Source organism: Mustelus asterias, chromosome 31 (assembly GCF_964213995.1).
Source record: "Mustelus asterias chromosome 31, sMusAst1.hap1.1, whole genome shotgun sequence".
Taxonomy (NCBI): Eukaryota; Metazoa; Chordata; class Chondrichthyes; order Carcharhiniformes; family Triakidae; genus Mustelus; species Mustelus asterias.
The window spans coordinates 8,585,622-8,597,761 of record NC_135831.1 but is presented as its reverse complement, the minus strand read 5'-3'; the positions used below and the strand labels follow the sequence as shown (position 1 = coordinate 8,597,761).

Below are 12,140 nucleotides of genomic sequence, written 5' to 3'. Positions count from 1 at the left end.
TGGAGAATGTGGGACTCGCTCCCACGGGGGGAGTGGGGAGAATGTGGGACTCGCTCCCACGGGGAGTGGGGAGAATGTGGGACTCGCTCCCACGGGGAGTGGGGGAGAATGTGGGACTCGCTCCCACGGGGAGTGGGGGAGAATGTGGGACTCGCTTCCACGGGGGAGTGGGGGAGAATGTGGGACTCGCTCCCACGGGGGAGTGAGGAGAATGTGGGACTCGCTCCCACGGGGATTGGGGGAGAATGTGGGACTCACTCCCACGGGGGAGTGGGGAGAATGTGGGACTCGCTCCCATGGGGAGTGGGGGAGAATGTGGGACTCCCTCCCTCAGGGAGTGGGGAGAATGTGGGACTCGCTCCCATGGGGAGTGGGGAGAATGTGGGACTCGCTCCCACAGGGAGTGGGGGAGAATGTGGGACTCGCTCCCATGGGGAGTGGGGAGAATGTGGGACTCGCTCCCACAGGGAGTGGAGGAGAATGTGGGACTCGCTCCCACGGGGAGTGGGGGAGAATGTGGGACTCGCTCCCACGGGGAGTGGGGAGAATGTGGGACTCGCTCCCACAGGGAGTGGGGGAGAATGTGGGACTGGCTCCCGCAGGGAGTGGGGGAGAATGTGGGACTCGCTCCCACGGGGAGTGGGGAGAGTGTGGGACTCGCTCCCACGGGGAGTGGGGAGAATGTGGGACTCGCTCCCACGGGGAGTGGGGAGAGTGTGGGACTCGCTCCCGCGGGGAGTGGGGGAGAATGTGGAACTCGCTCCCACGGGGAGTGGGGGAGGTGAATTGCATTGAGACATTAAAGGGGAGGGGGAATGCTGGATAAACACATTGGGGAGAAAGGAATAGGATTGGGTGACTGGGGAGGGCATGGGAGGAGGCTGGTGTGGAGTATGATAAACATTGTTGCTGACCCAAATGAGGATGATTGAATTGTGTATTTCTGTGTAGTCTTGTATCGCTCCATGTAAACATCTCGCATGCACTCGAGTTGCCTTGAGTAGAATTGAACATCGCTCCGATCTGAATTCAGGGCCATTGCTGTGGTGTATTAGCTTAGCGGAATGGATTGGAACATTGGTAACACGCTGTATCTCTCTCTCTCTCTCAGATATCCGAGACAGCGGTCCCAAACCGGTGATGATGTTTGTCCACGGGGGATCCTACATGGAGGGGACGGGGAACATGTTCGAGGGGAGTGTTCTCGCAAGCTACGGCAATGTTATTGTCGTCACCATTAACTACAGACTGGGCGTACTCGGTAAGGACCGGAATCCCTCCACTCCACAACTTACACTCAGTCTGCACTGAACTTTGGTCGGACCATACTTGGTTTGATTTATTATTGTCACATGTACTGGGATACAGTGAAAAGTATTGTTTCTTGCACGCTGTACAGACAAAGCATACCGTTCATAGAGTACATAGGGGAGAAGGATTTGATTTATTATTGTCACATGTATTGGGATACAGTGAAAAGTATTGTTTCTTGCGCACTATACAGACAAAGCATACCGTTCATAGAGTACATAGGGGAGAAGGATTTGATTTATTATTGTCACATAGAGTCATAGAGGTTTACAGCATGGAAACAGGCCCTACGGCCCAACTTGTCCATGCCGCCCTTTTTTTTTATACCCATAAACTAATCCCAATTGCCCGCATTTGGTCCATATCCCTCTCTCCCCATTTTACCCATGTAACTGTCTAAATGCTTTTTAAAAGACAAAATTGTACCCGCCTCTACTACTACCTCTGGCAGCTCGTTCCAGACACTCACCACCCTCTGTGTGAAAAAATTGCCCCTCTGGACCCTTTTGTATCTCTCTCCTCTCACCTTAAACCTTTGCCCTCTCGTTTTAGACTCCCCTACCTTTGGGAAAAGATATTGACTATCTAGCTAACCTGTGCCCCTCATTATTTTGTAGACCTCTATAAGGTCACCCCTCAGCCTCCTACGCTCCAGAGAAAAAAGTCCCAGTCTATCCAGCCTCTCCTTATAACTCAATCCATCAAGTCCCGGTGGCATCCTAGTAAATCTTTTCTGCACTCATCCTAGTTTAATAATATCCTTTCTATAATAGGGTTACTAGAACTGTACACAGTATTCCAAGTGTGGCCTTACCAATGTCTTGTACAACTTCAACAAGACGTCCCAACTCCTGTATTCAATGTTCTGACCGATGAAACCAAGCATGCTGAATGCCTTCTTCACCACTCTGTCCATCTGTGACTCCACTTTCAAGAAACTATGAACATGTACCCTGAGATCTCTTTGTTCTGTAACTCTCCCCAAAGCCCTACCATTAACTGAGTAAGTCCTGCCCTGGTTCAATCGACCAAAATGCATCACCTCGCATTTGTCTAAATTAAACTCCATCTGCCATTCGTCAGCCCACTGGCCCAATTGATCAAGATCCTGTTGCAATTGGAGTTAACTTTCTTCACTGTCCACTATGCCACCAATCTTGGTGTCATTTGCAAACTTACTAACCATGCCTCCTATATTCTCATCCGAATCATTAATATAAATGACAAATAACAGTGGACCCAGCACTGATCCCTGAGGCACACCGCTGGTCACAGGCCTCCAGTTTGAAAAACAACCCTCTACAACCACCCTCTGGCTTCTGTCAAGAAGCCAATTTTGTATCCATTTAGATACCTCACCCTGGATCCCGTGAGATTTAACTTTATGCAACAACCTACCGTGCGGTACCTTGTCAAAGGCATGTATTGGGATACAGTGAAAAGTATTGTTTCTTGTGCGCTATACAGACAGAGCATACTGTTCATAGAGAAGGAAAGGAGAGAGTGCAGAATGTAGTGTTACAGTCATAGCTAGGGTGTAGAGAAAGATCAGCTTAATGCGAGGTCGGTCCATTCAAATGTCTGACAGCAGCAGGGAAGAAGCTGTTCTTGAGTCGGTTGGTACGTGACCTCAGACTTTTGTATCTTTTTCCTGATGGAAGAAGGTGGAAGAGAGAATGTCCTGGGTGCGTGGGGTCCTTAATTATGCTGGCTGCTTTGCCGAGGCAGCGGGAAGTGTAGACAGAGTCAATGGATGGGAGGCTGGTTTGCGTGATGGATTGGGCTACATTCACAACCTTTTGTAGTTTTTTGCAGTCTTGGGCAGAGCAGGAGCCCAGACCAAGCTGTGATACAACCAGAAAGAATGCTTTCTATGGTGCATCTGTAAAAGTTGGTGAGAGTCGTAGCTGACATGCCAAATTTCCTTAGTCTTCTGAGAAAGTAGAAGCGTTGGTGGGGCTTTCTTAACTATAGTGTCGGCATGGGGGGACCGGGACAGGTTGTTGGTGATCTGGACATCTAAAAACCTGAAGCTCTTGACCATTTCTACTTCATCCCCGTTGATGTAGACAGGAGCATGTTCTCCTTTACGCTTCCTGAAGTCGATGACAATCTCCTCCGTTTTGTTGATTTGAGGGAGAGATTATTGTTGCTGCACCAGTTCACCAGATTCTCTATCTCATTCCTGTACTCTGTCTCATCATTGTTTGAGATCCGACCCACTACGGTGGTGTCATCAGCAATCTGGAAGATGGAATTGGAGGGGAATTTGGCCGCACAGTCAGAGGTGTATGAGGAGTATAGTAGGGGGCTGAGAACACAGCCTTGTGGGGCATCGGAGTTGAGGATGATCGTGGAGGAGGTGTTGTTGCCCATCCTTACTGATTGTGGTCTCTGAGTTGGGAAGTTCAGGATCCAGTCGCAGAGGGAGGAGCCGAGGCCCAGGACACGGAGTTTGGAGATGAGTTTCGTGGGAATAATAGTGTTGAAGGCTGAGCTGTAGTCAATAAACAGGAGTCGGACATCGGTGTCCTTGTTATCTCAGTGTTCCAGGGTTGAGTGCAGGGCCAGGGAAATGGCGTCTGCTGTGGACCTGTTGCGGTGGTCAGCAAACTGTAGTGGATCCAGGCAGTCCGGGAGGCTGGAATTGATTCGTGCCATGACTAACCTTTCGAAGCACTTCATAATGATGGGTGTCAGAGCCACAGCCGATAGTCATTAAAGCTGCTTGGTTTTTCGTAGGTACCGGGATGATGGTCGTCTTCTTGAAGCAGATCGGGACCTCAGATAGTTATACACTTAGTACAGTTCCGAGACAGAGGTTGTCACAGGATGAAAAGCATTTGGAATTACTGGAGAGAATGCAGACAGGAATTCAGAAGGTTGAAAGCAGAAATGTTTATCAGGAAAGGATTGATGGGCTGGGTCTGTTTATTGAAAAGACAAAGTTGAGAGTTGGCTGAAGAGAGATTCGATCAATTCTTCAAGGTTTTGGTGGAGTGGATAGAGAGAGAATGTTTCCTCTTCTGTGTAAGAGACACCATTATTCCAAGATAGACATCAAGAAACCCAGTAGAAAACTCTACACCCAAAGAGTGGGGAGAATGTGGGACTCGCTCCCACGGGGAGTGGGGGAGAATGTGGGACTCGCTCCCATGGGGAGTGGGGGAGAATGTGGGACTCGCTCCCACGGGGAGTGGGGGAGAATGTGGGACTCGCTCCCAGAGGGGAGTGGGGGAGAATGTGGGACTCGCTCCCACGGGGAGTGGGGGAGAATGTGGGACTCGAACCCACGGGGAGTGGGGGAGAATGTGGGACTTGCTCCCATGGGGAGTGGGGGGGAATGTGGGACTCGCTCCCACAGGGAGTGGGGAGAATGTGGGACTTGCTCCCACAGGGAGTGGGGAGAATGTGGGACTCGCTCCCACGGGGAGTGGAGGAGAATGTGGGACTCGCTCCCACAGGGAGTGGGGAGAATGTGGGACTCGCTCCCTTGGGGAGTGAGGAGAATGTGGGACACGCTCCCACGGGGAGTGGGGAGAATGTGGGACTCGCTCCCACGGGGAGTGGGGGAGAATGTGGGACTGGCTCCCACGGGGAGTGGGGAGAATGTGGGACTCGCTCCCATGGGGAGTGGGGAGAATGTGGGACTCGATCCCATGGGGAGTGGGGAGAATGTGGGACTCGCTCCCACGGGGAGTGGGGGAGAATGTGGGACTCGATCCCATGGGGAGTGGGGAGAATGTGGGACTCAATCCCATGGGGAGTGGGGGAGAATGTGGGACTCGATCCCATGGGGAGTGGGTTAGAATGTGGGACTCGCTCCCACGGGGAGTGGGGACAATGTGGGACTCGCTCCCACGGGGAGTGGGGACAATGTGGGACTCGCTCCCACGGGGAGTGGGGGAGAATGTGGGACTCGCTCCCACGTGGAGTGGGGGAGGTAAATCTGATCGAAACATTTAAGGGGGGAAACTGGATAAACATACGAGGGAGTAAGGAATATAAATATGATGGTGAGGTGGAGAGGGGGTTAAGAGGAGGCTGGTGTGGAGCAGATGGGATGAATGGTCTGTTTCTGTTGGATATCCTATGTAATCCTCTGTAATTCTTTGCATTGATTCTCACCATGGCAACCTGGAATGTCTTCAATTTCACCACAGCATCATGGGACAGTTTTGGACGCCTTATTTTCCAACAGAGCTCAGAGCGTTGCGTTAGACTCAGGAGCTATTGAGTGAAATCATGTGATGAGCAGCTTAGGCTGTGTGTAAAACCGTAGGCCTCATCCCGGCAACAGAGATTAGGAGGGAACCTGATTGGGGCGTTCAAACCATTCAAATTCATTTAAAGTAAAAATTTAGCATGGCCAATCCACCTAATCCGCACATCTCTGGACACTAAGGGACAATTTAGCACGGCCAATCCACCTAACCCGCACATCTTTGGACACTAAGGGACAATTTAGCATGGCCAATCCACCTAACCTACTCATCTTTGGACACTAAGGGGCAATTTAGCACGGCCAATCCACCTAACCTGCACAGCTTTGGACACTAAGGGGCAATTTAGCACGGCCAATCCCCCTAACCTGCACATCTTTGGACACTAAGGGGCAATTTAGCATGGCCAATCCGCCTAACCTGCACAGCTTTGGACACTAAGGGGCAATTTAGCACGGCCAATCCACCTAACCTGCACAGCTTTGGACACTAAGGGGCAATTTAGCATGGCCAATCCACCTAACCTACACATCTTTGGACACTAAGGGACAATTTAGCATGGCCAATCCCCCTAACTTGCACATCTTTGCACACTAAGGGACAATTTAGCACGGCCAATCCCCCTAACCCGCACATCTTTGCACACTAAGGGACAATTTAGCATGGCCAATCCACATACCCACTGGTCTTTGGACTGTCGGAGAAAACCAGAGGAAACCCACGCAGACATGGGGAGAACGTGCAGACTCCACACAGACAGTGACCCAAGCCAGGAATTGAACCCGGGTCCCTGGCGCTGCGAGGCAGCTGTGCCAACCACTGTGCCACCCTGCCACCCTGTAGATGGTAATGTGCGGGGGGTGAAAAGATGAGCAAGTTTGCAGATGACACCAAGATTGGTCAGGTGGTTAATAGTGAAGTAGAAGGTCGTAGGTTACAGAAAGGTTCGATGGGTTGGGTCCATTTCTCTTCCTGCTGCCGCTGGGTGCTAGTTTTCTGTGGTTCGTGCACATGTTCCCCCCAAGTCCCTTTGTCATGGAGTCATCGAGGTTTACAGCACAGGAACAGGCCCTTCGGCCCTCCAAGCCTGCACCAACCATGCTGCCCGACTGAACTAAAACCCCCTGCCCTTCCGGGGACCGTATCCCTCTATTCCCATCCTATTCATGTATTTGTCCAGACGCCCCTTAAAAGTCACTATCGTATCCGCTTCCACTACCTCCCCCGGCAGCGAGTTCCAGGCACCCACCACCCTCTGTGTAAAAAACTTCCCTCGTACATCTCCTTTAAACCTTGCCCCTCGCTCCTTAAACCTATGCCCCCTAGTAATTGACTCTTCCACCCTGGGAAAAAGCTTCTGACTATTCACTCTGTCCGTGCCCCTCATAATCTTGTAGACCTCTATCAGGTCGCCCCTCAACCTCCAGTGAGAACAAACCAAGTTTCTCCAACCTCTCCTCATAGCTAATGCCCTCCATACCAGGCAACATCCTGGTAAACCTTTTCTGTACCCTCTCTAAAGCCTCCACATCCTTCTGGTAGTGTGGCGACCAGAATTGAACACTATATTCCAAGTGCGGCCAAACTAAGGTTCTATAAAGCTGCAACATGACTTGCCAATTTTTAAACTCAATACCCCGGCCGATGAAGGCAAGCATGCCGTATGCCTTCTTGACTACCTTCTCCACCTGCGTTGCCACTTTCAGTGACCTGTGTACCTGTACACCCAGATAGAGGGAGTACAGCGAAGGTTTACCAGGCTGATTCCTGGGATGGCAGCTCTGTCAAATGAGGAGAGGCTGAGTGGGTTAGGATTATAGTCACTGGAGTTTAGAAGAGTGAGAGGGGATCTCATAGAAACTTATAAAATTCTAACAGGGTGGACATCGGCATTGTTGCTAAGTTTGCAGATGATACAAAGCTATATTGAGGGACGGGTAATACTGAGGAAGCAGGGGGGGCTGCAGAAGGACTTGGACAGGTTAGGAGAGTGGGCAAAGAAGTGGCAGATGCAATACAATGTGGAAAAGTGTGAGGTTATGCTCACCCGCCACCTCCTCAAGGGGCAATGAGGGATGGGCAATAAATCCTGGCCTGGTTAGCGACGCCCACATCCCGCCAAAGTTAAAAAAGCAATAGTCCAACACTTAGCTGGCATCTGTCATTGTGGGGCAGGGGTGGCAGACAGATCTCACAGCGGGCATTGCAGATCCCACCCACGTCTGTCCTGTTCTGTAAATATCTGCCCATTTCAGACACTCTATTTTTAAAAAGATCTATTTAGTGAAGGTGTGATTTTGCGAGCATTATGAGTCACTGGCTTTTGTTATGTACAAGTGTTTAAAATGACATTGCTGGGCGCAATGGGTGGAGGAACAGGAACATCGAAACTAGAAGCAGGAGTAGGCCACTCGGCCCTTCGAGCCTCTTCCGCCATTCATTTTGATCATGACTGATCATCAAGTTCACAATATCCTGATTCCCCCCCTTCCCCCCCTTATCCCTCGATCCCTTTCGCCCCAAGAGCGATATCTAAATTCTTCTTCAAATCCCACAAAGTTTTGTCCTCAGCTACTTTCTGTGGGAGTGAATTCCACACATTCGCCACCCTCTGGGTGAAGAAATTTCTCCTCACCTCAGTTCTAAAAGGTTTACCCCCTTATCCTCAAACTATGACCCCCGAGTTCTGGACTCCCCCCACCATCGGGAACATTCTTTATGAATCTACCCTGTCTAACCCTGGGGCGGCCCAGTGGTCAGCACTGCGGCCTCACAGCGTCAGGGACCCGGGTTCAATTCCAGCCTTGGGGGTCACTGTCTGTGTGGAGTCTGCACGTTCTCCCCGTGTCTGCATGGGTTTCCTCCGGGTGCTCCGGTTTCCTTCCACCTTCCAAAAGATGTGCTGGTTGGGTGGATTGGCCATGCTAAATTGCCCCTTAGTGTCAGGGGGACTGGCTGGGGTAAATGCATGGGGTTATCGGGACAGGGATTGGGTGGGATTGTGGTTGGTGCAGACTCGATGGGCCGAAAGGCCTCCTTCTGCACTGTAGGAATTCTATGTCTATAAGACCATAAGACATAGGAGCAGAATGAGGCCACTCGGCCCATCGAGTCTGCTCCGCTGTTCAATCATGGCCGATATTTTTCTCATCCCCATTCTCCCACCTTTTCCCCATAACCCCTGATCCCCTTATTGAACCCGCTGCAGTCCCGTGCAGTGTAGGTACACCCACAGTGCTGTTAGGGAGGGAGATCCAGCATTTGGACCCCAGTGAAGGAACGACTGATATATTTCCAAGTCAGGATGGTGAGTGGCTCAGAAGAGCATAGAATCATAGAATCCTACAGTGCAGAAGGAGGCCATTCGACCCATCGAGCCTGCACCGACCACAATCCCACCCAGGCCCTATCCCCATAACCCCATGCATTTACCCGACTAGTCACCCTGACACTAAGGGACAATTTAGCACGGCCAATCCACCTAACCTACACATCTTTGGACACTAAGGGGCAATTTAGCATGGCCAATCCACCTAACCTGCACATCTTTGGACACTAAGGAGCAATTTAGCATGGCCAATCCACCTAACCTGCACATCTTTGGACACTAAGGGGCAATTTAGCATGGCCAATCCACCTAACCTGCACATCTTTGGACACTAAGGGGCAATTTAGCGGCCAATCCACCTAACCTGCACATCTTTGGACACTAAGGGGCAATTTAGCATGGCCAGTCCACCTAACCTACACATCTTTGGACTGTGGGAGGAAACAGGAGCACCCGGAGGAAACCCACGCAGATACGGGGGCGAAGGTGCAAACTCCGCACAGACAGTTACCCGAGCTGGGAATCGAACCCGGGTCCCTAGCGCTGTGAGGCAGCAGTGCTAACCACTGTGCCACCGTGCTGCTCATAAAAGAACTAGGAGCAGGAGTAGGCCATCTGGCCCCTCGAGCCTGCTCCGCCATTCAATAAGATCTTGGCTGATCTTTTTGTGGACTCAAGCTCCACTTACCCGCCCGCTCACCCTTAATTCCTTTACTGTTCAAAAATCTATCTATCCTTGCCTTAAAAACATTCAATGAGGTAGCCTCAACTGGGCAGGGAATTCCACAGATTCACAACCCTTTGGGTGAAGGAGTTCCTCCTCAACTCAGTCCTAAATCTGCTCCCCCTTATTTTGAGGCCATGCCCCCGAGTTCTAGTTTCACCCGCCAGTGGAAACAACCTTCTTAGCCAAGCCGCCTAACCTACCCATCTTCGAACATTAAAATGCAATTTCGCATGGCCAATCCCCCTAACCCGCACACCCTTCAACACCTGGGGAGAATTTATCGTGGCCAATGCATCTAAACCTGCGCATCTTTGCATTGTGGGAGGAAACCGGAGCACCCGGAGGAAACCCACGTGCAGACTCCACGCAGACAGACAGTGACCCGAAGCCAGGATCCGTGAGGCAGCGGGACTGACCACCGCGCCACCCTCAATCTTTGAAACCCGAGGGGAAACCGTGAGATGAGTCTTGCTTTTAACAGAGGCAGTATCGTTCCCCCACTCCCTCTAACCCCCCCGCCATCTCCCCAACCTCCCCCCGACCCTCCAATATTCGTAACTAAATACCCGTCGAATCGGTGGCAATTTTAATTTCATTTTTTGCGTGAGAATCAACCACTTCATTTCAGTCGTAGGGACCGGACGATCCCAGGTTCGCCGGCATCTGTAGCCCAAAGGTAGAATCCCAGGATCAGAAGCTCTTTGGAGAGCATATATAACCTGGGATTGTTACTGTTTTGTAATGAGATTCTCGGCTGCACAGAGGCATCATTGACTGATGTGCCGACAGCTGTTATGCCGATCTCGTGTGAATAATGTCTCTCAGCACAGAAGCCTTCACTGTCATCACACATTATCCATCCACCCTCCGTCATATAACGAGCTCCTTCTCAAGCGCAGGCATCTTGTTCATCCGCCAGCGGACATCTCTGGCATCATTCACAGTCTCTGCGACACCAGGGACTTGGGGAATCTTGGCTCGGGTCACTGTCTGTGCGGAGTCTGCACATTCTCCCCGTGTCTGCGTGGGTTTCCTCCGGGTGCTCCGGTTTCCTCCCACAGTCTGAAAGACGTGCTGGTTAGGGTGCATCGGCCGTGCTAAATTCTCCCTCAGTGTTACCCCAACAGGCGCCGGAGTGTGGGCGACGAGGGGGATTTTCACAGGAACTTCATTGCAGTGTTAATGTAAGCCTACTTGTGACACTAATAAATAAACTTTAACTTGAGGAAGTTTTGCTGCAACTGTGCAAGGCACGGGGCAGATCACATCTGGAGAAATGCGAGCAGTTTTGGTGCCCTTATTGAAGGAAAAACATTATTTCATTGGATGCAGTTTAGAGAAGGTTCACTCCGATTTTTTGATTTGATTTTGATTTGATTTATTATTGTCACATGTATTGGGATACAGTGAAAAGTCTTGTTTCTTGCGCACTATACAGACAAAGCATACCGTTCATAGAGTACATAGGGGAGAAGGATTTGATTTATTATTGTCACATGTATTGGGATACAGTGAAAAGTATTGTTTCTTGCGCGCTATACAGACAAAGCATACCGTTCATAGAGAAGGAAAGGAGAGGGTGCAGAATGTAGTGTTACAATCATAGCTAGGGTGTAGAGAAAGATCAACTTAATGCGAGGTAGGTCCATTCAAAAGTCTGACAGCAGCAGGGAAGAAGCTGTTCTCGAGTCGGTTGGTGCGTGACCTCAGATTTTTGTATCTTTTTCCCGATGGAAGAAGGTGGAAGAGAGAATGTCCGGGGTGCGTGGGGTCCTTGATTATGCTGGCTGCTTTTCCCGAGGCAGCAGGAAGTGTAGACAGAGTCAATGGATGGGAGGCTGGTTTGCGTGATGGATTGGGCTACATTCACGATCTTTTGTAGTTCCTTGCGGTCTTGGGCAGAGCAGGAGGTGATACACCCGGAAAGAATGCTTTCTATGGGGCATCTGTAAAAGTTGGTGAGAGTCGTAGGGGACATGCCAAATTTCCTTAGTCTTCTGAGAAAGTAGAGGCGTTGGTGGGGCTTTCTTAACTATAGTGTCGGCATGGGGGGGGACCAGGACAGGTTGTTGGTGATCTGGACACCTGAAAACCTGAAGCTCTCAACACGATTAGTCAGCTTGTGCGTGGAAAAGCTGACAGAACCATATTGTTGTCAAGATGCTGATGTAATTCCGCCTCCTCACTCCTCCCCCTCCCTCCATAAGGCACCACTCCCCCCCACCAACACCCCTGCCCAACCCCCCCTCCCCCTCCACCCCCACCCCCTGCCCCCCCGTTCAATTCCCTCATGATTAGAGCCAATTCGCTTGGCAACAGGCCTTCCGCTGAGGACAGCATGAATGGTTTGTGAGCCTAATGAGTGTCACTTTGTGAGTCACTTTTTCCATCATCAAGTGTTATGAGGGATTTGGGAATATCAACAGTGCTGTGACTGCAGAGGCAGAGAGGAGAGAAAGCGTGGGGAGAGAGAGAGAGAGAGAGACACGCACAACATTGTCAAGGCCATTCAACCGCGTCCTTTCAGACAGGGCCGAACCCCTTTTGCAAC

At 50.8% G+C, this 12,140-nt stretch overlaps 1 protein-coding gene across 1 annotated transcript in view; it reads left to right on the top strand.

Moving 5' to 3' along the window:
- Positions 1-12,140, top strand: part of LOC144481656 (neuroligin-1-like) — a 468,284-nt gene that overhangs the window by 308,607 nt on the left and 147,537 nt on the right. The window contains exon 2 of the mRNA XM_078200787.1: positions 1,112-1,261. Within this exon, the coding sequence (XP_078056913.1) occupies positions 1,112-1,261 (150 nt within the window). The remainder of the gene's footprint in view (positions 1-1,111; positions 1,262-12,140) is intronic.